Source organism: Thermobia domestica, chromosome 5 (assembly GCF_964235325.1).
Source record: "Thermobia domestica chromosome 5, izTheDome1.hap1.1, whole genome shotgun sequence".
In the NCBI taxonomy this organism is placed as follows: Eukaryota; Metazoa; Arthropoda; class Insecta; order Zygentoma; family Lepismatidae; genus Thermobia; species Thermobia domestica.
The window spans coordinates 125419754-125444557 of record NC_137458.1 but is presented as its reverse complement, the minus strand read 5'-3'; the positions used below and the strand labels follow the sequence as shown (position 1 = coordinate 125444557).

Below are 24804 nucleotides of genomic sequence, written 5' to 3'. Positions count from 1 at the left end.
TGAAGTGAATAATCTACTTTAAGTGGAAGATATGTAATGCATATATACAATAAATAAAATAATATACGACTTTTAATTTCAATTAATGAAATATTAATAGTTTATTTGATTACTCATCAATATTGAGTTAATGCGGTAGACATTTCCTTCGTGCTTTCTCTTGGACAAAAGTGTCATCTTATCATGATCAAAATATTACTTTCGATGCAAAAAGTCTTGTCAGCGTTCCTGAAACAGAAGAACAAAGCTATTCTTGATTCGTCGTAATTACGAAAATGAACGCTGGTGTGTGCATAGTAAATTTCTGAACTTTCCAGAACTGGAATACGAAAAAACTGGTCCATAAAATTTTTGCCGCCTCAGGCCATGGCCCTGACCGTCTTCCTTAGCCCCGGTGGATTACCATGAGAAGATAAATTTAATAATAATAATAAATTTTAAATTGAACGCCCTGGAAAGATAATACAAGACTTTCCTTTCTTTTGTGTGTGTGTGTTTACCGCCATCGATTTATTTTTACGTTATCCCTTATATTTCACAAAAGCGACCCCAGATGGCACACTTGTATAACTAATTCAGAAGTTACGAAGTGCTGCCATCTGGTAATAAATGTATTAATTATTTGAAGTCGAAAGAAGTGACCTTGTGTACTATTCAATATTTGGCACGTTTGTATAAGTTAATAATAACTTGCGGTGATTTTCCTTTCTTTTTGAATGACAGATTAGAGCATAGATTTTGTCTGAGTACAAAGTATCAGCACAAAGAAAGATAAGCAAAAGATGCCAGATACACTGGGAGAGAGAAAAGAGGTAAGTTGAAGTAGTTCACGGCCACTCGCAGTGATGTTTGTCTAAATCACTGTTTTATTTATATATTTGTTTGTCAATGAATGAAATAAATCTTAAGAACATAATTCGCACATATTTTTCTTTGTATTTTCAGGAGCTGAAATATTTTATTATTTGTGTAAGCAGTACTTTCAAAAAGGTGCCGGTGTATGTTAGTACTGCAAGCCTATATTACTTAAGCGGCGTTTTTGTAGCTTCCTGTGATGATATTTACTGCCATTCTCTTATCTAATTCACTATATATATGTATATATATATACCAACGAATGTATTGGTCATTGGTCCGCCTGAAGCAGTATGTACGCACTAGTGCAAGGGCGATTGTAAAGATTTCTGTCAAAGTCTTCGTGAAGTTCAGCATATCAAAATATCGCTTTGAAATAGAACGGTGTATTTCAATGGACTTGAAATAAGAAGTTGTCGCCCTTTTGAAATTAACTCAGAAGGTATAATTTGCTCATATAAAGTTTGCATTACACTTCAGTCATATTCAAACGTGATGTTTTGTGACGTCATGTTCTATTTCTCTCGCTGTCACTATCCACAGCTTGCAAGAACGGAAACTTAACGTTGTCAATTCAGTAGAGGGAGGCACTGTTTTTAACACTACTACTTCGAGTTCACCTGTCTTGCTTTACTATTTATCCACATGTGTGCCTCAAGAAAAAAGCTCTGATATACATTGGTCAGTTGAAAATAACTACTCTATGCTTCCGTTCTGGGAATAATTTTATTTTCGTGGCCCGGACATATTTAATGGTTCTATATAGATAGTATATACGGCAAAAGTGCACTTTGAGCAGAACATTCGTAGGAACCGATTCACAATAAATAGTAATACGGGCAAGTCTTTACTTTAGGCAAGGCAGTGGCAATAACCAAGTCATCTGAACCAGTTCCCACAGTTACAGTTCCTAAGAAGGAAAGACAGAAAACAACGTGCCCTGCGGGGATCTATCCCGCCTTCACTCGCTGACGCTCGCTCGCCAATACTATTTACTGACAGGATATCACTGCATTGCCCAAAGTAAAAAGTTACCGCAATACGAAAAGTTACATTCTATTAATTTTAACAAAATGTGTCCGAACTTCCCTAACCCTAAGCTAACACAGCCCTACCTTACCTTACGTGAACAATACCACATTGTTCTGCTCAAAGTGCAATTTACCGTATATACAACAGCCTTCGTCGCTGGTCGGGATAGTTCTGCATTTTGGGGACCAAAATCAGGTAAAAAGCAGAATGTTTACATGGGGAAATGAGTCGATGTTACAAAAATGTAATTAGTAAATGAAGTAAGTACTAAGTTAACCTAACCTTACATGACATGAACGAACAAAAAATGAAGAAAATATAGCGAGAAATTCGATCTCTACAAACCGTGAAGGTAAGTAAGTACTAACCTGAACAAACAAAGTATACAGAAAATATAACGAAGTAGTACGAATTTTAACCAAAAAATTCTGCCCCCTCCCCAAAGCCAAAAATATGCCCCGCTGCTCTAGTAGTTATCTCGTGTACACTCATGTCCAAAATTATTGTCGCATGTCTATAAATATGTTGTTGTAGGAATATAATTTGAAAACGAATTCGCCCGGTATTTTTTATAATGTTAGTATGTATATAATCGGCAAAGACATGTATGTGACAAATTTCATGTCAAAAGAGCAGTAAATTACAATAATAAAACTTTCTTGTCCATTTAGCAACATTTTGTTTTACTCACCCTACTTTTCGTATTTATAATTCTTTTCCTATGAAATTTACCATAAATATACATTTCCCTATTATATACATAGTATCAGTATTAAAAGTACCCTGCAAAATCATTATCAAATTATATTCTTACAAAAAGACAGTTATAGATATGCGACAATCATTTTGGACATGAGTGTACCATTGGTGCACGTGGTCCCAGGTTTCAATTCCCGGTGGGAAACAGGAGAATTTAATTACAATCCTTCATTTTAATTAATCATCCGTCACCTTTACCCTAAAAACATAATCGTAGAACGTTAAACTAAAATGGAAATTCCGCAGGTGGGGTCACTGGATTACACCCAGATGAACTTCTTTTCTCCGTTGTATTGCTACTTATATATTATTTTAAGTTAACTTTCCTAGAATTACCTCCGTGGTTCATTCTTAATTGTTAACCACAAATATTTCTTATTTTCTTGCTTTCGTTACTTTCCATTAGACACTTATCCATCTGTATTGTAATACTTCGCAAAATTAATATTTTCCAACTGTTAATATTCTAAACCACATACTTTTCATAAGTAACGAAAACAATGGATCTCTACCTTTTTATGTTTCCAACCAGAACAACTCTTCTACAGTAGTATTCTTTAGGGAGTATTAGGGAGCAGAACCCCCTATCAAACACATGTCCCTGATACATCAAAAATTACAAAAACACATACGATTTTTTTCCCCTGTAGACGATTGTCATGCAAGCAGATACATATATTCATGAAGTATGAAGTTCTCTTAGCAAGAAATGCACTTACTGCCGTAGAAAGTGTTTCTTAAGGAAAGATACTTATTAATGGGTGCAGAATGACTTAAGGGAACAAGTATAACAACAATGTGCACATATGACATAAAAACTGCTGTGCGTACCATATATTAACTTGATAATACAAACCAGCGGGTGCTAAGTGGTCACTAAAAAGCACAAATGCTGTTGAACCGACTCAGAGCAGGAGCACAGCTGAAGGATCCGATGGGTTACGTTCGTAGGGAGCATGTGTGTCAGCGACGCATAAACGAGGATAGGAGAAGCGCATTTTATACTTCGTAAAACAAACCTTGTATGTGGCACAGCTTCGCGACATTTCTGTGATCATTTTGTACACTTCTTTCTCGGGGTTCTTCCGTTTCCTCCCACTTTCTTCATTCCACCATTTCAATCATTTCTGATCATCACCGTCTTTAGCCTAACCGGCATAATCGTGGGACGTAAAACTTCATTTCATTCCAACATATTTTGATTACTTGTCGAGTCGATTGTGAAATCAAATAAGATATTCCTTCTCTGGATATTACAAATGTATGTCTGTATAAAATGGGATAGAACCCAAAATTTTGCTCCATTTCACCACATTTGGTTCAGATGCAACTCTGCTCTTAGTAGTTCCCACTCTACTTTTCTGTATTTCGTCCTTTACTGTAGCATATACGTCCTAAGTTAATAAGACAGTGGATTTGAAATACTGTCATATTATACGTATTATACTCTATTGTCTGCGACCTAATATTGCTTCAGTACGCGAAGATATATAGTCCATAATTTAACTTCGTTTTCTCCCTAATTAATTACGCTGCACTGATGACCTTTATTTCCTTTTCTGTTAACTCTCATGCTGACATTTCTTCTGATTTTGTTCATTTCTCTAAAAAGTTTGTATTTTGGGACCGCCATCTGCGGAAGTTAATCCCATTTCATATATGTGTGTACTTATCTTAGTAAGTTAATTGTTATTTTTGCATAATATCTTGCTTAAGGAGTCTTAAAACACGCAAACTCCCTTTGCGTACGCTACTATACATCAGTCGATCCATAATGAAAATATGAGTTGATGATAATTTTGGCCACTTCCGCTTTAGCACCATAATTTAAATTGTCCCTATATTAACTGCTAATGCTCGGAGCATTAATTGTTACCAAACCGGAAGTGGACAAAATTTGTGTCAATTGATTCGTTTTGTCATCCTGAATCGATTCATGTACCATACCAATACCCAACAAGATCATTAGAAATGCTCAGGCTTCAGAAATTAAATTGTAATTCTAACCCGGAAGTTGTAAAAAATGCTTGAATTGAATTGTTTCGTTTTTCATCTATTTATGTATGTATTGTTCATATACACTCATTAGAAATGTTCCGGCCTCTGAAAATAAATTGTGACTCTAAACTGCGAGTGGTCAAAATTTACAACCCGTTTCGTTTCGTCATCCTGAATTGATTGATGTACCCATTATCAAATTAAAATCACTAGAAATGCTGTCGCCCTAGGAAGTAAATTGTGACTCTAAACCAGGAATGGCCAAAATTTGTATCAATCTCTTCGTTTCGATATCCTAAAACGATATATTTATATAGAATCACTAAATTTGTCCAAGCGCCAAAGGTAAGTTATTCCCTCCCCCGTTTTTGCTTATTATTATTCGTTAATTACTTGCGATTGATTACCAGATTGTTCACGTTTGTAATTTTCATAGTCGCCAGTACTCTCGATTTTTTTTTTAATCGTAATCACCATTTATAACGCGAGATTAATATGTTGCAAACAATTTAAAAGTATTGCATAAACGTAATGGAGCTGTTTTACTTAAGATGTTTTACAGATTCCTTTGTTCATCCACAGTGCGATTAAAATTGATAGATTTAAGAAATCACTATTAAAATCTTTTGAACCCTCGCTTTTACTAAGTGTATAAAAGAAGTGCACTTATAGCTGTTATAATTTAAGAGAGAACGCATCCGGACTAAATATTTTTCCTCTTCTGCTAATTTTGTTAATTACTTAACCAAAATTTCATATACTAACAGGGTTGGCTGGTTTAAACCGTTTTTTTTTTTTTAATAACCAACTGGTTTAAAAAAAACAAAACAAAAAAGCCTGTAAGTCGTATGGACTTCATAGTGACGTTTCTACATACCGAACTATCTACATTCGTTTTATCTCCTTTTCATTTTTTAATCAAGGCGTCCCACGTTCAATTCTCCGTCAAATCACAACTCTTCTTTCAAGTGTAAACTAAGTAGCGGTTCGGATGGCACTTTAAGCGAAAGTCTTCTTCTTAACAACCTAGGTGTTACTTAAGGCTGTTAAGCCTAAACATACGAAACTATATTGTATATTTCTGTTTGCCTGAATGTCTGTTGTTTTATTTATTTATTTATTTTTTTAAAAAAAAAGTTGCTTAAACATATTGATAGAAATTGGTAAAATGTATTGACTGCCTACATAGCTTTCAACATTAGCTTGGATTGGATTTTCAGTTTAAATTTAATTGAATGATATCTACATACTAAATTTGTAATTTAATACCTCAGTGTTAGCGTACTGATTATTATACGTTGACCATAAAATTTTACATGTCAAGCAATAACGGAATTTTTCCGTTATTCCTTTGTATTTAAAGTAATAACAGGATTTTCCCAATGACTCAGGCGGGAGTTTCCGGATTTATATATAATTCTGTGTAATGGTTTCATTTGTGCAACTGTTTATCTTTTTGTCCTTCTGAAATGACTCTTGACTATTACATTAACAACTATGTAAAGATCAGTACAACGTATTTTTTATCAGGAGTCCTTCGTGAGTGAGTCGGCAGACTCATTGCATTTGTGGCCATTTAGTTCCGGTCTCGAGTCCAAATGGAGAACAATTTTTCTCGGATGTATGCCGAGAAGCGGTTTGGATTCCGGTTTAAGCTTATGTAACCCCTTACAACATAACCCCATTGTTGCATAATAACACCAAGGCGAAACAAACCTATTTCTGTCTATATGTAATATAAATACATAGAGCAAATTATTTAAACCAAAAAAAATCCTGGTTTAAACAAAAAAAAAAAAGAACTTTTTTTTCGATAAAAACCATATTTTTTTCCAACCCTGTATACTAAACTAAACTCAATGTTTTCGATATTCGCTTATTCGCTAAATTCGGTGTTATTTTCATTAACATGCTACCAAGAGTCGCTGAACTGTAAGTACAAGAAACTTAGTGTGTTACTTATGTAATATGTAAGGAAAATCCTGGCAAAATGTTTGATGCAAATGAGCAGTGATTATGCAATATCTAGATCTGCGACGTTTTGGTAAGTTAAAGCAGCACACACGTAGAACATCTCGAGATCGCAGACTCCTTATACCCAACTTTGCACGTAGGACAGTTCATTAAGAATACATCCTATTCTTGAGTGTAAATTACAGTGAACTCTCGAAACAGAAAACTTGTAGCACCAGCTTGGTGGAGGTTAGTTGAACAGATTATGAACCATTGAACCGATCAGAGAACATTACTGGCGGTGATTTCACTGCTACTAACAGTAAAAAATGTTAGCAGTGGAAGCATATTCATATCACGATAGGCATAGGTATTTAATCCCGGATCGAAATTTACAAATGTCACTACAAGTTTCTGTCGCATATTTTGTAACTGTTTTAGATAATTTGGCATGCCGCCGTATAAGTCCCTCCTACGCGTAATTCGGGACAGTTGGCAGCTGTAGCTAGAGATAAGTTCTTTTGAGAACTCTAAAAAATATTTGCACCGTTTTTATTAATAACATTTATTACGGTTAAAGGAAAAGCGCAGTAATTTCTTCAGTAAACGAAGGAAATGAAGACAATATTACAGCTATATAATCACGTTTCATACTCTTTTATTGGTATACCTAGGTATATAACAGAAAAATAACCTAAAGAGGAACTGCAATGGGATTGAGCAACACTATGCAGAGAATAAAAAGTTCCTTGAAATTCGTTTTCTCAGGTGTTCATTACGCTCATGACAGTTTTTTTTTTTTTTTTAAATGACGTGAACCATATCTGTAGTGAATATCCCAATACAATAAAGAATATAAAAAATTGGAAAGTAAGATCAGTTTAATAAAATAAATAATGTAATATGTATAAAATGCTCTTACATAAACTGGTGACAGTTTCTAAGTATTTTGTTATAGCCCAGAAATCTGAGTGCATAATTTGTGACAATATAATTGTTGGGCATTTTAATTTGTGCATAGTATGAAACGTCTTGAAAGTTAACAATTATATTACGCATGATGATGCATCCTAACGTGTGTAGCAAAATAAAAATGAAAAATAAAATTATTCAGTTTAATGTCCCATGATTATGCCCTTTTAGCTAACGGAAACGGATAATTAAGGCAAGTTAATGATTATGGTAGAATTAGGGGAATGAGAATGTGGGAGAAAATGGGAGTACCCCGAGAAAACCTACGGATGCGATGTTATCCACCACACACTTACTTAGCCGGGGATCGAACCAGGGACCCCACACACCAGAGGTAAGCGCTCTACCACTGAGCCACCGTTCCCCCCACGAGTTTAGCAGAACCATAAAGTAAACATGGGCTACAAATTTGATAACTTTATTTTGTCGTAGGACCAGTAGTTTACGGGATTTTTGAGAAAAGCTTTTCTTCCTGTCTGGCGCACTACAGAATTTCTAGCAGCGCTCGGATTGTTGGAAAGTTTTGATATGTTATTTAACATGACAGTATTGAGATGTACAAAAATTAGCTTTCTGGGATTCTTTACTTCCGACAAAGCTATGTTTTAGTCTAATTTAACTGAACTATGAAGGCTGGTGTTGCGAACGAGACGAAAGAGCCAAAATTTTCGTGACAAGGTGTTACTTTCACGAAACAAATTCGAGACAACAATATCTCAACCGAGATCGCGTATAGACTAGCCTTGATCTCAGGTCTTGTCTCCTGCACATCCCTACTAAAGGACTTTACCCCAAAAGCTCTCTACCACTGTATTAGCTTAGTATTCGAATGTAGTAATTTAGTATTTGAAACCAGTAAAGGAATGTTACATATTCTTTGTCAACACAGATATTATAATCTTTACGCACACTGATAGATGTTCCGAAATTTATACATACATCGAAAATGTTAACTGCCCTCACTTAAATTGGTTGATTTAGATCACAACTTTATCGGATGCATTTTTTAAAATCAGTAATTGAAATCAGATTTATTTTGCTTACTTAAAATAAATAAAATGTAATATTTCCAACCATTCTTGGATATTAATCGAACGTCAGACAGAAACTAATGTGTTAATCCCTACTATGTGATGGTAGGATTTTAATTGTGCAAGTTTAAACAAAATATCATTTTTTTTATTAGGGTTAATATACCATGAATTTTTGACTGTACTTAATTTAATCATTTAATATTGTACTAGCTGAACCTACGCTCTCTACACAGCGCATCATTCATATATGAGCATGAATCTCCTTGTCGTTCCTCACAAAATTTGTGCATGTTCCTTTACAGACAAGTGAAAGACGCCTTAATAGAAATCGGCAAAGGATACCATGAAGGGGAGATTTTTTCGATTATGTTTTCAGTATCTCGCACCATTTTCAAGATTTGTGCCTACTTTAGGTTAGAGTGTCTAATCACGGGAGTCTCTGACTTGCGGTCAAGGGTAACGCGTTTCCCCCAATATTTTGAAGTACAAAATATTCAATGTTCTATTCTAATTTAATTTATTTAGTAACGACAAAATAACATATAATAATTATATTTATTTGGAATATAATATTCAAGCTGTGAAACGATTATAACAGACTTCTTGATATACCTCAGGGGATCTGTGAGGGTAAGCAGAAAGGTAACAAATGGAATCGAAGATAATAACAAGTTGGGATAGGTAGTACTATTTATATCACTTTCATTGATGTCCGCCCCCCAATTTTACTTGCCAGAGACGCCAGTATGGCAATATACGATTACTGTCTTCTTTCTTCTTGTATGCAGTATGTAATAAGCAAATACATTACATACACAAGTAATTCTAGTGGCAGTGATATATGGTGTTCATTGGGCAGAAGACCCCAAACAATAAAGATTCATCTTGGACTGGAGAAATGTTTTCCTTCGTTTTTCATTATCATTCGGCCATAAAACAAACGACGGAGAGATATACTAATCCTGTATACAAATATGTGGTGTTGGAATATATAACTCGTAGGATATGATGCTTTACTTTTTAAAAATTCAATACTTCGAGTGTATCTCTAAAAAAATGTAGTAAGTTATAACGGCAATTTAAAAATATATTCAATTGCAACTGAACATTCTACACAAAATTTGTAATCGATCAGTAAAAACGGCATTTTTCTAGAGCTTGTCTTTTCCGAGATATCATAGTGAAAAGAATTGAACACAAACATATAAACCTAGCATTTTAAAACATAGATAGGAGACTGAGGAGAAAACTTGATTACATTTAAAATTCATCACTCGCAAATTTTAGTTCAGAATTTTACATAATCGTGGTAATGTCCCCCCCTTTTTTTTAACCGTAATTGAATATATATAACGGGCTGAGCAATTTGAATTGAACCTCAAAGTGGGTTTTTATCGTGTCACTTTGATTGAAATGCGTATTCTAAAAGGGGAAGGGAGTTTAATATTTATGCTAAAAGTAGAGGAACTCTAGAGCCTCTCGAGTTACAAAGATGAAAGTATATAATAATCTCAACATTTCCAGTGCCTTCGAAAATTCTGCTTCCAAGAGGAGAAGGGGAAATTTTCTATATTTTTCTTCCCCATTAAAATCGGTGTTATCTGTCCTGACCTCACCAGAAAACAATTGAACCATTTGAAATAAATTTATGAACATAACACTAGGCTCGAGCCTGGATTGTAGGGGCCTATAGTGTCTCTTTTATAAGTGCGTATTCTAAAGGAGAATGATGTTTTAAATGTATGGTAATAGAGTACCTCACGAGTCTCTCGTCTTCAGAAGGTGAAACTTCCTTTGTAAACTCTTGCCGCCTTATGTAGAGTTGTTTTGACGTATGATTAGCGTCATACTGAAGGCCTGACTAGTGCAAGAACCATATATTAGCCGATCTCTTTAGTATGGCACTAATCGCGCATCAGAACGACTGTGCATAAGGCCCTTGATGAGAAATAACTGGACAAGTACCCTCAGCGTTTTAGGAAATTTCGCTTTCCGTAAGTGAGGAGAAAGATAACATCGCCGTTCTCTCTCGTCATCACGGGAGAACAGATGTACTGTTTGAAATGAATTTTTCAACATAACGGCTGACTTGAGCCGAGTTTTTACCATATCGTTTCCATTAAAATGCGTATCCTTAGTTGAAAAGGGAGTTAAATAGGTACACCGAAATGTTTAGTGTCTCACGATCCTTGCTCATGTTATGTTGATGGTGGAACTTGGTATATAAACATCTCATTGAAAATAAGTTGACACGTGCGCAAAAGGTTGAACCCTTTAAAATGATTAAAAAAAAAATAGCACTTTTGAACTAGGTGTTTATCATTAGTCCTACAGTTTGATTGAAATGCATTTCCTAAGGGTAGAATGTTACCGATAACAGTTGCACCATTTGAAATTAAATTTTGAAGATAATACTAATTCTTGTGTCGAACTAGGTTCTTATTATTTCATTTCGATTCAAATATGCATCCCACAGGGATGGAAAAATGGGTTCAAATGTACTTTTGAAATATTTGCCATAAATATATTCTACCCATGCTGACAACGAACATCTCAAATGGAATCAAAAGAAATATTAAACAATAAGCCAAACACCGTACTACTAAAATATTTGTATACTGTGCTATTATTTTTCTATTATCTCTTGCTTGCTTTACTTCACTTGTTTACTGATTAGAATGATGATGAAGAATTAAGATTACCGTACCTTATCTTTCTCTCTCTCCCTCTTTTTCCGTCCAATCAGTGTGAATTGAATTTGCAAGATCACGGTGCTTGCGTCTGCTCTAAACTATGTTGGGTGTGCAATATTGTACTCCTACTAACAAGATAACTGTTACGTGTGAGAAACATCTTACAGAAAACAATAAATATTTCGCTTTTATTCTAACATCACTGAATAAAGACATCTGAAACACTGTAGTTTAACAATTATAAAAGGAATTACATTTAAATGTTTTTCCATTTTTTTAAATCAAATACAAGTTACTTTAAATAAAAAAGTATTTTTTCAACCCTAGCCTTATTAAATTGAAAAAAAGCTTTATATGAGTCGGATTTTAATTCTTGTCTATTTGAGATTGTCTTTTGTAATAGTATAATATAGGGTGTTCTTAAAATTTTCATTCGATATCAAGGTGTTATAGCTTAAGAATAGCTAATCGTATTTAAATTAAATGCTAGAGTTCGAAAGAGGGAATATTTAATTTAATACTCATATATCCGATTTCAAAGTACTGTGTTGAGTTTAAGAAAGCAGTAAAAATTGTTAGAAAATTGAAAATAATTTAAGTTAAACCAAGTTTTCGTGAAATATTTAGTATGACCCTCTCCGGCCACACGTATGCATCAAGTCAATAGTCGAACTTTCTCCATACTTCGATCACTGACGGGAGTTCGCGAGTTGAGTAGTAGAAGGGTCGCTCATGCATACTAGTGACATCTTCTGCCAGCTAAATGAAACTTGAACTGTACGCGTTTCATTAAAATTCGATTAATCACTTTGGAATGGGTAGATTTTGGGGACAGACTGTACAATACCGTTGTAATCTTGTTTGAATGATAGGAAAAGGTGGTGTTAATGAGAGTTAGCAGTGATGAACTACAGCAAATTAATATGTTGCCAAGATTTTATGTTGTATGATTACTTAACTATCAGCGAGTGTCACCCTCCTCACTAGCCTTTTACGCTCCCCCCCCCCCAAACTGTGAACAAAATCTATGAACTTAAGAATCCATGCATATTTTTCTTTACAACTTATCTTCAGTGTGAAGTGGCCTTGACCTTTCCTCGACTTTGTATACTTAATATTATCACGGTCTACATTAAATCTTCAATTATCAGAATTGTGTAATCATTTGTAGGCATCTAAATTCCAGGCTGTTTGTAACTTTGATTTAAATGACTACGTTCTAATTTTGTTTTGTAGTTCATTTCTCAATTTTTAAATGCTATCAGTCCATTTGCAGACGTCACATATCATTAATGAATCAACAGGCTTATAATTAAAATTTGTCCAATTCTAGTTTTCCAATATAGTTTCTGTAAACAAGTAATATTTAGTATAATGATTTCGAAAGAAATTTGCCGTGTTTACGCAACGAGCTAAATTAAAACTAAGTATTCACAGAGCGATGCCCTGAAAAATAAACTGATACTAAAGATCAGTTGATAAACGATATACACTGTTGAATCGAACAATATACATTAGCTAGGAGGTTGCATAATTTCGCGATTTGAATCTATAGGCATGGTATGCAGCGATACAAATAATTGAGATTGTAGACATGTTCCGGAAATAATGTATATTGCTGGATCAAATATATTTGATAGTGGTAGGGTTGTCACGTGTGTGCTTGGGGTCTCTTGTTCGATCCCGCTGGCACCAATTAATCTTCGTTGTGGACAGACATCATGTGCCTGGATTTTCTCGAAAATCTTTCTTTTCTTACACTTTCTTCATTTAACATTCGTTATTGATTATTGTAATCACCATCTTCGTTAACCTCGGTACATAATCATGGAATATTAAACTAGAAATACCATTTCATTTTATATTTGTCTGATGTACTGTTAAAATAATACAGGAATATCGAAATGTTAATGTCGATTAGAGCTTTGAGAAGGAATAGAAATAAAAATGAGAAACTCGAACATTTGTAGAGACCCTTTGTGGCTGTTTGGTTAGGTTTAGGCGCGGGAGACCTGGTGGTTTTATTTTTCTATGGGAGCTCATATGGTTCTGATCCCGTGTGAAGCTGTAGGTCCACATCTCTTACATCCTTGGTGCTTAAAGGGATGATAAATACCAGTCTTGCGACGAAGTAGTCTTCTTTGTGCTGCCGTAGAGGGAAAGATGGAAAGAAAGTGAGGAGTACGAAAAAGAACACAACTGATCGATGATTTGAAAAATTAGAGAGAAGATATTGGTGGTCAAAGGAGGAAGCTGAAGATCGGGAAATGTGGAAGAAATATTTCCAGACCCTAACGTAACGGGGAGGATGTCTGCTATTAGTTCCAGAACCTGCCAACAGGCAGAATACGTAATAATAAAAAATAATAGACGTCAGTCAAATGCTATGGAGAAACCAAGATTAGTAATATTTCGGACTGTGTTTTCCTTTCATTCGAAGTGAAACTGTCAATGTGTCGATCCGAAATTGATGATGATTCGTATGTAAGTAAAACTTACTAATTCTACCGCTGGAAATTTATTAGCTTCAATTAAGTTGGTTGATATGATGTATTTATTATCTCATTAATTAAATTATTTTTAATCCATAGCCTAGTTGCATATATTTAGAGCGGAGCATCTGTTAGGGGAAGAACAATTTTAGCATAATAACTGGTCTCTTCAACCCGTGAAAGACTCTGCACATTTAACTCTGTAATGCGCACGTTGATTACTAATGTCCTTATTTGTAGGTTTCTTTCTCCCCACTACCCTACATCTAAGGAGAAGGCACGGTGGCACAGTGGTAGAGTGATCGCTGGAAGTGAGGGTTCCGTGATTCGATAAAGGTCATGTGAGTTTGTGGTGAACAACATTGTGCCCATGAGTTTCCTCGGATTCTTCCGTTTCCTTTTACATTATCATTGTACCATTTTTCTCAGTAATAATCCGACTTCTTCAGTCTAAAGAGCATAATCATGGAACGTAAAAAATGAAATTTAATTTCATTCGGTCTTATTTCAAATATAGTCATATGCCGGCGAGAAATAATGTATCTCGATCAGAAATCGAACTATTTCCGGTGATTATCATACTAAACCATACTCATACTCGCCATACAGAAGGGCCATGGTGACTCAGTGGTAGAGCGTTCACCTCTAGTGCATGGGGTCCTTGGTTCGATCCCAGCTCGTGCCAAGTGAGTGAACTTTGTGGTGGACAAAAACCATGTGCGTGTGCTTGCTCAGAATTCTCCCGTTTCCTCCCACTATCTTCATTCCACCATTTCATTCATTTTTCATCACCTTCTTTCGCCTAGCCGGCATAACGGTGAGACTTAAAACTTATTTCTTTCGCCATACAGAAATACAACGTTTCAGAATTTTCTCGGAAACTTAGAAAGATGAGAAAGAAGTAGGTAGTACTTAAAACTAAAACAATTTACTTTGTAAGTTGAACGAGTTTGTACTGCATTATTTAAGAATTAACTGTATGGCTTAGGACAGTGATTTTTAACCTTTTTTGAATGGCGGCATACTTTACGTAACACTTACGATATTGCGACACAATTGTTTGATTTTTTATTAGTAATGTTACAAACAAATAAATTTCGTTTTACACTATGAAACTACGGTAGACTTCCAAACTATTCGAATTCAATACTCAAACTTGAAGTAACTACAGGTTGCAATAGAGGAACGAGTTCAAAGAGAGAATCTGTTCCTCGGACACTGAATCCGTATCAAAAGGCCATTGCTCGCTAACTTTTACTGTTTGGGCTCTATGGAGCTTAACATTGAACACTTATCACTTCCTGTCGCAATAAAGGGATAAAGTCAGAGGTGAAACATATTCCATGGCACTGAATCCATAGAAAAAACTATGTTGCTACCTATTTCCGTTTTATCCATTGTTCGATCAGTGTAGTAACCGAAAAATCTCATTTTTCACCACTTCCAGTCTTAACATATGGATAAAAGTCAACAGAAGACTCATTCTTGGGACACAGAATCGATGCCAAAAAATATTTTTTTTAAAAAGTGCCGTTTTTGCTCTCTGAAAATCAATATTAAAACCGGAGGTACTATTAAAATTCCAGAAACTTTTGGTTCCCGTAGAGGTTGCGGGTGGTGATGGTTATGTTCCCTTGGGACGCTCAATTGATGGCAAAAACCGTTTATCGCTATCTATTACTGTTTTAGTTCTATGAATATCAATGTTGAAACCGGAAATAGTTGATTTCTACCACTCCTGGTTTAAATAGAGGGTTAACGGAGAAGATGGAACCTATTCTTCGGACGTTCAGTGGATCACAAGAAACCGCTTCTCGATATGTTTTACTGTTTTGTTCTGTGGAAACCAGTATTTCAACCACTTCCGGTTTGTATTCTTTTGACACACTATATCGATTGTAAAAAAAAAAAAAAAAAAAAACACTTGTCATTGTGTATTCCAATTTTTGTTCTATGGTGTTAAAAGTTGAAACCAAAATAGTTAATTTTAACTACTTCTGGTTGGAATATAGGATTAACATGTGTCAAACGCGAGATGAATCTTGTTCTTGGGACGCTCAATCGATTGCGAAAAGCCGCATCTCCACATACCTTACCATTTTTGGCCTGATAACAAACGCACATAGGCATTCTGTCAGACTTCCGACAGTTATGCATAAGATCGTTTTGAAGTCTATTAAATGATAACGTATTTTGAAAATCTGTATAGATACTGCACTCTCTAGGTATTATCGTACTCCTTGCTTAGTAGGCACTTACAAAGAAAGAAAAATTATTTTAACGTGCTGAGAAGCCAAGAAACCCAACTACAATATGCCATCGACTTGTTTGATAACCACGATCTTTTCTATTGGCCTATAATTTTCTATGAAGTAAGTGACTCTATGCTTGTAGTACTGACCGTTGTTGCTTCCACTGAAGGTGTTGACTGTACAATGTGTATCAAAAATGATTTTTAACTAATTATTAAGTACACGGTGATTTTAAAATTGCGCGACACAGCGGTTGGGACCCAGTGATTTAGTAAACCTGATGATGCATCGCCACAGAATCAAAAGGGGTCAAACCAATCAAATGAATTGTACTCTTCTCTACACTCGAAGATTCTGTTTTATAGTATCCTCCTTCGTTTTCATTTAAGAAGTAAATACAACAAAACCATTGAAGTTTGACACTGTTCTATCTTCCACACCTCAAAATAAAATCCCGAAGGACACCTTGCATATTTTATTACATGGGCTCATTGTTTTATATTTTAGATTTCTGTGAAGTTGGACACTTTGACAAAGGAACGATGGGTGTTCAACTGGGATATTATACTGTACTTAGAAAATGATGTAGCGAGCTCCTACAGGGTTTTGAAATGCATGGGGATATGAATTTGTATGAAGGATCTTCAAAGGAATAACAGAGATGGAAAAAATTTATTGTCTTACATCATAGTTCTGCACTGAAGTTACTCATGAATAGCTCTGTTGCAGTATAAACTTCTTGTGCATTTCTTAAGTAGTGTTAATGAAAACTGCCTTGATTTCTCTTAATGCCTAAAGCAAGGTTATTCTAAGGGCAATGAGCACTTTAAAACACTGACCTCCAAATCTTAGAAGGTTCATCAAGTATGAAATATTATGCAATATTAAGAACAATTATTCATAAGAGATTTTTTTGAAAGTCTTCTTTTTTTTTAAAAAAAAAAAAAAAATCCTGCAGTTACTCTGACGGAAAGGCTTAAGAGGTTTCTCCTTGACTTTGGACGACTTTTCATTTAAGTATCCTTATTTAAAACGGAAGTAACGAAAAGTAATAATTTAAGCACTAATGAAGTAATACCTTGATGGCTGTGCTTTAGGTTTCTTTTTCTCTTAAAGTACACTCGCCCGGAACTCGTACATGTTCTGGTCAATATCTTCGATTTGATTACAGTTTTCTTTTTCACTCCCAAACATACTGGTAGACGTGAAGGGAGAGGAAGGGCACGGTGGCTCAGTGGTAGAGCCTTATCGTTGGATCACTGGTTCGATCCCGGCCAAGTGACTGTAGTAGACAGCATCGAGTCTGTTGCTTTTCTCGGAATCTCTCGTTTCCTCCCACATTTTCATTCAACCAGTTCTTTGGCAATAATTCACTTTCATTATTCATCACCCCCTTTAGACGAAATAGCATACCGTGGGACGTTGAACTATAAATCTCACTTCTAACTCAATGAGCCATTGTTAGTTGACTGATGTGTGGTCAGCATATCTGCTTGTATCACAGTTACTTATAAAATTTATTATTGAAATTCGTTTTTAGTCTCAGAAAATCGAAGCCGAAATCACACTAAAATGTGCTGATCATTAATTCATTAACTTGTAATCTTATGAAGATATTTTGAATATGTAAATTGAAATGTACTCCCGTATTTTCATTGTAGTTGCAGCTTCTTTCATTAGGTTTTTCTTCTAAAAAATCAATATCACATGGACAGTATACATATCGATATATATAATACATTCGCAGATGAAATCATCCAATCTAAATCAGACTTAACACAGTGCCCTTGTTAATTGATCTGCTTAGTGGGCATGCGAAATATGTTCATCTGGAGACCTTTGATTGCGAGATATGGAGCTTCAGAGCTGTAATTTGGACTTTGTCAAATTAAATAATAATAACACTACCTTTTATTTGATATCCCGAGATCTTTTAAACCCTTTTAAACTTATGTTGTAACTGCAATGTACTTATGATAAAGATTTGTCTTTAAAAGATCAAAGATCGATTTTTTCCGCAATAGGACAAAGTACTACTAAGGTCTCCTGCAGTGTAGGGCAGGATTTCCCTCCCATGGATTTTCGAATTGGCCTTCATTTTTTCGAAATACATATTAAAACAGTCGATTTACTTACTTATGTAAATACAATAGTATATATATTTACTATGATTAATAAAGTTATGTAATGTCCATAAATCTTGTTTTACTACAGCAATTCCTAACCTGGGGACGCGTCCTCTTGAAGGGTGCATGAAGTGAGAGCAAAGAGGGTGCGAGCTACTGACAGAAATAAACTACATTCGTGTACCGTACAAACACAAAATAACAATTAAGTAAGAACTGTTGTTGCACGTAGAAAAAGGCAGGTAAAAATAATAATACTGCACTAAAATGGTATGCAGAACTTCTTCCGGAAATAAATAGAAATTGATGAGAATTATTACTATTGAAGATTTGCGAATTTAATACTGCATCTGAAATTGCAAAACGGGTCAAATCAATGAGCTGCAAGGGGGAGGGCATGAAGCGTGCAGGGTTAGGATGGTGAGCGTGACATATACAAGGGAGGGGACGCCAGGTAACCAAGGTTGCAAATCACTTGTTTTACATGAAGTATCGTGTATCAAAGTATACAGGATATGTATTCGCGACTGCGTTTATGGGTCAGTCTTTTTTCCCCTTTGAAAAATAAAAGTTCTTTTTAGTAGAAGTTCTCACGTCTAGGCAGTTTTATTATTATTATTATTATTATTATTATTATTATTATTATTATTATTATTATGGACTTCGATACACCCCAAGTAAATATACTTTCCAACTAATATACTAGAGGTTTTCTTAATTTTTTAAAATTAAACCCCTGGGACAAACCATTATTTACAATTCCCAGTACCTATTAATCTACATTGCGTTCAGATTCCCAGTACTCATCAATTTACGTTGCGTTCAGAAAAAAATGTTTCGCCTATTGTTCTTACTGTTGCGTAGATGGTACACTAATCCTGCAAGCTACTTCAATGTAGATTGTCCTTGCATTTCGCATACAGGAAATGTCAAAGTCACGTTTCCTGTCTCAAGTGAGCGCAAGACAGACATAAAAAATGAGATTACTACGTTCTGGGGGAAGCTATATCAATAAAATCACACTTTACATTGTAAACTACACAATACATAAAGAGAAACAAACACAATAGTGACTAAGCATAACAAACATTGTCTTTCGTACTATTACCATTGAAGCTCGGATTTTTGATGCTTCACCAAATCATGAAATTTGCGGAAGGGGGTTACTGAAACAATGTTTTCAAACTAGCACATGACTTTTGTGGTTCCAAATTCGAAATTTATGTTTACCAAATTCCACCCAAAAGAACATGCTCTAAATCAAGAAATTCTCACCAAATTTTAAGTTTGTATTTATTACTAGCTGAACCTGCGCTCTCTACACAGCGCATCATTCGCATATGAGCATAAATCTCCTTCTCATTCCTCACAACATATGTACATATCCCTTACAGACACACGAGAAAGACGTCTTGATTTTTTAAAAAAAATCGGCAAGGGGTATCATAAAGAGGAGATTTTTTCGATTATTTTTTCTCAATATCTCGCACCGTTTGCAAGATTTGGGCCTACTTCCGGTTGGAGTTTCTAATTCATGTATGACCAGTGTTTTCTTTCTTCTTGCATCCAGTATGTAATAAGCAAATACATTACATACGCAATTAATTATAATGTCAGTTATATATGGTGTTCGTTGGGCAAATCACTCAAAAAATAAAGATTTATCTTAAGACTCGAGAAATGGTTATCCTTCCTTTTTTACTTTTATTTTGCCATGGAACAAATAGTGTGGTATGTTAGCGTAAGTATCCTGCATTTCCGGTTACCAGCATGAAAGTTGGCCATTTTGTTACATGTCCAATCAAGGTTAGAAAATTACCGGGGGACAGTTCGTAGGCTCATTATGGTCGACACTGGACGCCATATTGGAAAACGGCTAACTTCTAGCAACTTAATCTAAAATTTACATGAAACCTTTAGAAAATACTTTTCTTCTTCTCCAATCTGCTGCCAAACAGAACAAGAAAGACTTAGTAGCAAAAACTTTCCGATTTTAGTCATTTAACCCTTTAGGGACCGATGGAACCTAGTGCACCGATGCATCCTAGTTTACCATAGCGTCGACCTTTGGAATTTGCCTTATAATTCTCTAGTTAAGCTTTCCACACCGCTTTTTGCATTTATTTAAGCTTGGAAGCATGAAAGAACGTGTTTCATGGGCATTTTCCAGTCACGCGTGCGATGCCTACGGGTGGTGACGTCACGAACATTGAAGAAGAAAAAATGGGTAAATTTTACAGTTTTTTGGGGGAATATTTTGACACGTTCCTATTTATTATAGGATCATGCTTCGTACCTCGTTGTGTTCGTAATGATGTTCTGCTTCCAACGTACTATTACAATTTCCCTATTGTGTATTAGAAGCGAGAAAATCGCGTCCAATTTTTTTTTAAATGAGATTTTTCAGGAAAAAATTCTCTTTTTTGGGATTTCCCCCCTCAGGGACACGATAGGAACATGTGAGTAGTACCATTTCAAAGCTATCCTAATTTGATACGAAATCGTTTGCGAATTATGATCCTCGGATAAATAGAGACGTGTCAGGGATTTTTGTTTTTCCCATAAAGTAGTACAGGTTATGCTTTCCACGTGGAGGAATTTTCTTTACTGCCCTTAGTTTTCAAGATATGAGATTGATATTTTTCACATATGTTACATACACGATGTAGTATGTTTTAGGCGATTTTGAGATCCAAGCGTTAATACAGGGGAAGAGGGACCCAAACTAGAAGAAAGTGATTTTTTCTGACAAAATTTCCCTTTGGAGGTAAGTTTCCCTCCACCGGAACATGGTACCCATATGCGAGTGGTACCACTCAAAAGATTGATTTATTCCAAAGACAACAAGGTACGATTCATGTTCCTACGAAGAATAGTCTTTATGCTGAAGCTCATTGAAAAACAATTGACTGACAATGTATTATTGGGAGAAATTGGTAAATCGGCTAGAGCATCTACATTAATTTTAGGAGGACCATGCTTCATACCTCATTCTATTCATTTTGCATGTTCGTGTCATGTATCATTTGCATGTTCAAGGGGAGATATTGGTGCCATTTTTTTTGTAATTTTTCGTTTTTCCCACTTTGGGCGGGAATTTCCCGTCTTAGGTACAAAATAAGGAAATTTGATTATTACAGTTGGAAACGCAGCTTCATTACAAAGCAACGAGGTATGAACCATGATCCTACGATAAATAATCTCGTTGCAATAGCTGCTTGACTGAAACTCTAAAATTTACATAAAAAGGCAAGGTCCCATAAGGGTTAACTGCATGAATGGCCTCCCCGGTCACCCGACCTCACTGTGAGTTTTTATTGTAGAGGTGTTGTATATCAAGTACAAACTGATACAGTTTATCATTCTACAACTTTAATACGTTTTCTACAATGTTACATATCTACATAACTCATATACACTATCACATTTAAGTAAAAAGTTCAGCTGCTCTGTTCATAGTGATATCACTGTGAGCATTTTCCTTCACATTCGCAAAGCAACGTACAGACGAGGCTGTTCTTAATACATTTCCCAGTACAGCGCAATTTGCAACGCCATGTCACTAGTTGTCGACTGTTATCAGACATACTCCTCAACGTAGTCCACACAGGTTGGTAACAGAGTCCGTCATCTGTTTCCTTCCAACCCCAGTTCAGGGGTTCAACATCATGCACATCCTTTCCGAGGCACTGTCGCTAGATCTTGCACTGAAGAGTTGCTCTTCTTGTATGGAGATTCAATGCGTCTTCGGTTGGAGGTATTCTGTGTATTGTGTGATTTTTATTGCTGAATAGAATAAGTCTTGTTTCGTTGACTTCCTCGCAAGTACTTGATCTACCGTACATGAGCGCCACAAATCGGTAGATTAGAATGCGAGATTGGTCCCTTACAACATCGTGAGAATGAACGACTGACAGTTCCCGGAAAGCTGTGTCCACTTCTCTAAACGCCTCAGACGTATTCCATGCACTTGTCTTGCCAACGCCGAGGAAGGCTGACACTGTGTCACAGCCCATAAAACTGTGAAAAAAAAAAAAAACGGCATCAAATCTATCGTTCCATAAGGTAAGTTCGTGCACATGGTTTGTATAGGAATGGAAAGTCGCATTTTTGCAGAACCAAAATCAATCCATAGTTTCTCCAGAGTGGGTGACAACTGCAGAAACGCAAAGAGAGCGATAACAACAACATCGGAGTCAACTGTACGAACTGTAATATTTTTGTGTCCCTTCTCGGCGGCATGACGGACGTGCGGAAGGATTCTTCCATCAGCTTCTATGTGGGATGAGGGAGAAATTCCAGTAATATCTAAGTCTGAGGAAGAGGATAAGACTTTCATTTCCTCTTGTGCAGAATATTTCTCTTTCTGAAATATCAGCTGCAGTTATTGTTTCGGTGAGGTAATGAAATAGCCTTTCCTTGTTGTCATCGTTTGCAAGGAATTTCTGGATTTTTTTTTGGAAGCGGTCCCGTTGGCTTGACAACAAAGCGGTCGCCCTGTCCACGCTTCTGACGCGTCTGTGTTTTCAAGCTCTTTTCAATGTAGCGGTCGAGGCCGCGGTGGCTCAGTGGTAGAGCGTTCACCTCTGGTGCTTGGGGTCCCGGGTTCGATTCCAGCCCCCGCCAAGTGAACTTTGTGGTGGACAAACACTGAGTGCGTGGGTTTTCTCGGGGTTCTCCCGTTTCCTCCCACTTTCTTCATTCCACCATTTCATTCGTTACTCATAATCACCGTCTCCTTTAGCCTAACCGGCATAACCGTAGGAGGAAAAACTCAAAGATTTCATTTCAATGTAGCGGTCAAAGACCACGTCTAAGCGTTTAGTGTCTGGAAGTGTGAAAGAAACCCAGTTATTCACAACTGCGACATATTCTGCAAATATTTTCGCTGCTCCTGGTTGCAATTGGCGTACCAGCATCGCTCCATCGACGACAAGACAAGAGGAATGGGGGATGATAGTACTTGTACACCCATCAAATTTTTCAAAACATTTCAAAATATCTCATTTAGAGGTAGGAAGTCTGAGATCTCCAAATTCAGATATTGATGGAGGATAAGTTGTGTTCTCATGAGAAAAGAATTCTCTAATATCGTCCTCCCTTTCCTAACATGCTATGAACATCTTGCAGAACAGGTTAGAATCTTTGTGTGCACTAGCAAGTTTCATCTTATCTTTGCAACGAATTTTCAACGAGCTACAGTGGAAAAGCTGCATATTAACTTTCTTTATAACATCAAGTATCGACTGCTGGTATGCCATTACACGGTTATAAAAGAAGTCCTCATATATTTTCTTTCCTGTGGTAGCTGCGATGCGGACAGACTGGCACGAATCTTCTGGCGCTATACGTCTGGTGAACCCAACTGTAGACAGACGCTCTTCTTCAAAAGGATTACCAGTGTCATGAAGTACATCAATTAGGTTCTTCACATGTGTCCTAAGCTTGCTTTGAAATGCATTTGTGTCCTCGTGGTGTGATCTCGATACGTGCAACTCAGTAGAGTAGCTGTCTTCATACTCAGCCAGTAAACGAGCGATTTCGGGACAAGTTACTATTTTCTTCAAAAGGGTAAATGGATTATCGGAAGCTCCCTATAGAGAACCACTTTCTTTTATCAGTTTGTTGTTCTGTCCGTGAAGCTGGTCGTCTGACATACGTGAAAAGTGCCGGTAAGATTTCCTACTGGTGAAATGTCCCTTAGAGAATTCCAAAATTTAAATGATACTCCTACGCACTTAATTTACGAACAAGATCATAAAGAAATGTATTATTTAAACGTTTCATTATAGGTACGTTGCACAATAATAAAACGTTTTCGAGATGGCTGCTATTTCCAACAAAATATTACTGAATGCAGCAGAAACATGTATTAATAGTCGATACATGTTGCAAATAATAGCAGCACTGTGACAACGCTAGATGGGAAGAAGGGGGCAAGTGCCCTCTGGTGGCATTGTGAGCCAGGCTCGTAGCCATCGCAAAAATGTAGGGGGGAGGTAGAAATTAGGGGGCCCGATCCAACCATATTAACTGTACTATCTGCTCTTGCAAGCCTACCGTGAAAACTTTAGGGGGACATTAAAAATTTAGGGGGTGGCCCCCCATGACCCCCGTAGATACGGGCCTGTCGTGAGCCCCCTTCCCAGAGATAATGACTTGATATATAGGCCAAGTAACACAATAGTCTTATTTTTGGTGTACAAAAAATAACTGCCCCCCCTCCCCCCATAATAACTGTGCCCTTCACTAGCCCGCTCAAGAAATTAAAGCTATTGCCGTTATTGTCTAGCAGTTCACAGTCTTCTATAGTCGTTTTGACTCTGAACTTGAGTCCAAAGACGGTGTAAATCGGACAAAATTTGGAGAACTTGTGAAAAGTAGGCCATTTTTTAAGATGGCGCCCAGAGCCACACGAAACATATTGAGAAGCTGTCTCCCGGCTTTTTTTTTCATTTACATGTCGCGTTAAACACTCTGACCAAATTTTGTGCTGGTAACCAGAAATGCACGATTCATACAAATTATTGCACTTACGGACCGCACTAAAACGCCTGAGACATATACAACCCCAATATACAACATTGTAGTGTTGGAATGTATAACGCATAGGATATGATGCTTCAGTTTTTTTTTTT

At 36.2% G+C, this 24804-nt stretch overlaps 1 protein-coding gene across 2 annotated transcripts in view; it reads left to right on the top strand.

Annotated features, from left to right (window-relative positions):
• Positions 1 to 580: 580 nt before the first annotated feature.
• Positions 581 to 24804, top strand: part of UGP (UDP-glucose pyrophosphorylase) — a 142072-nt gene continuing 117848 nt past the window's right edge. Inside the window, exon 1 of one of the 2 annotated variants that reach the window (XM_081759069.1) lies at positions 581 to 812. Coding sequence is in view for 1 of the 2 variants with exons in the window: in XM_081759071.1 (XP_081615197.1) it covers positions 783 to 812 (30 nt within the window). In the remaining variant the exon portion in view is untranslated. The remainder of the gene's footprint in view (positions 813 to 24804) is intronic. The other variant, XM_081759071.1, reaches the window with a different exon arrangement.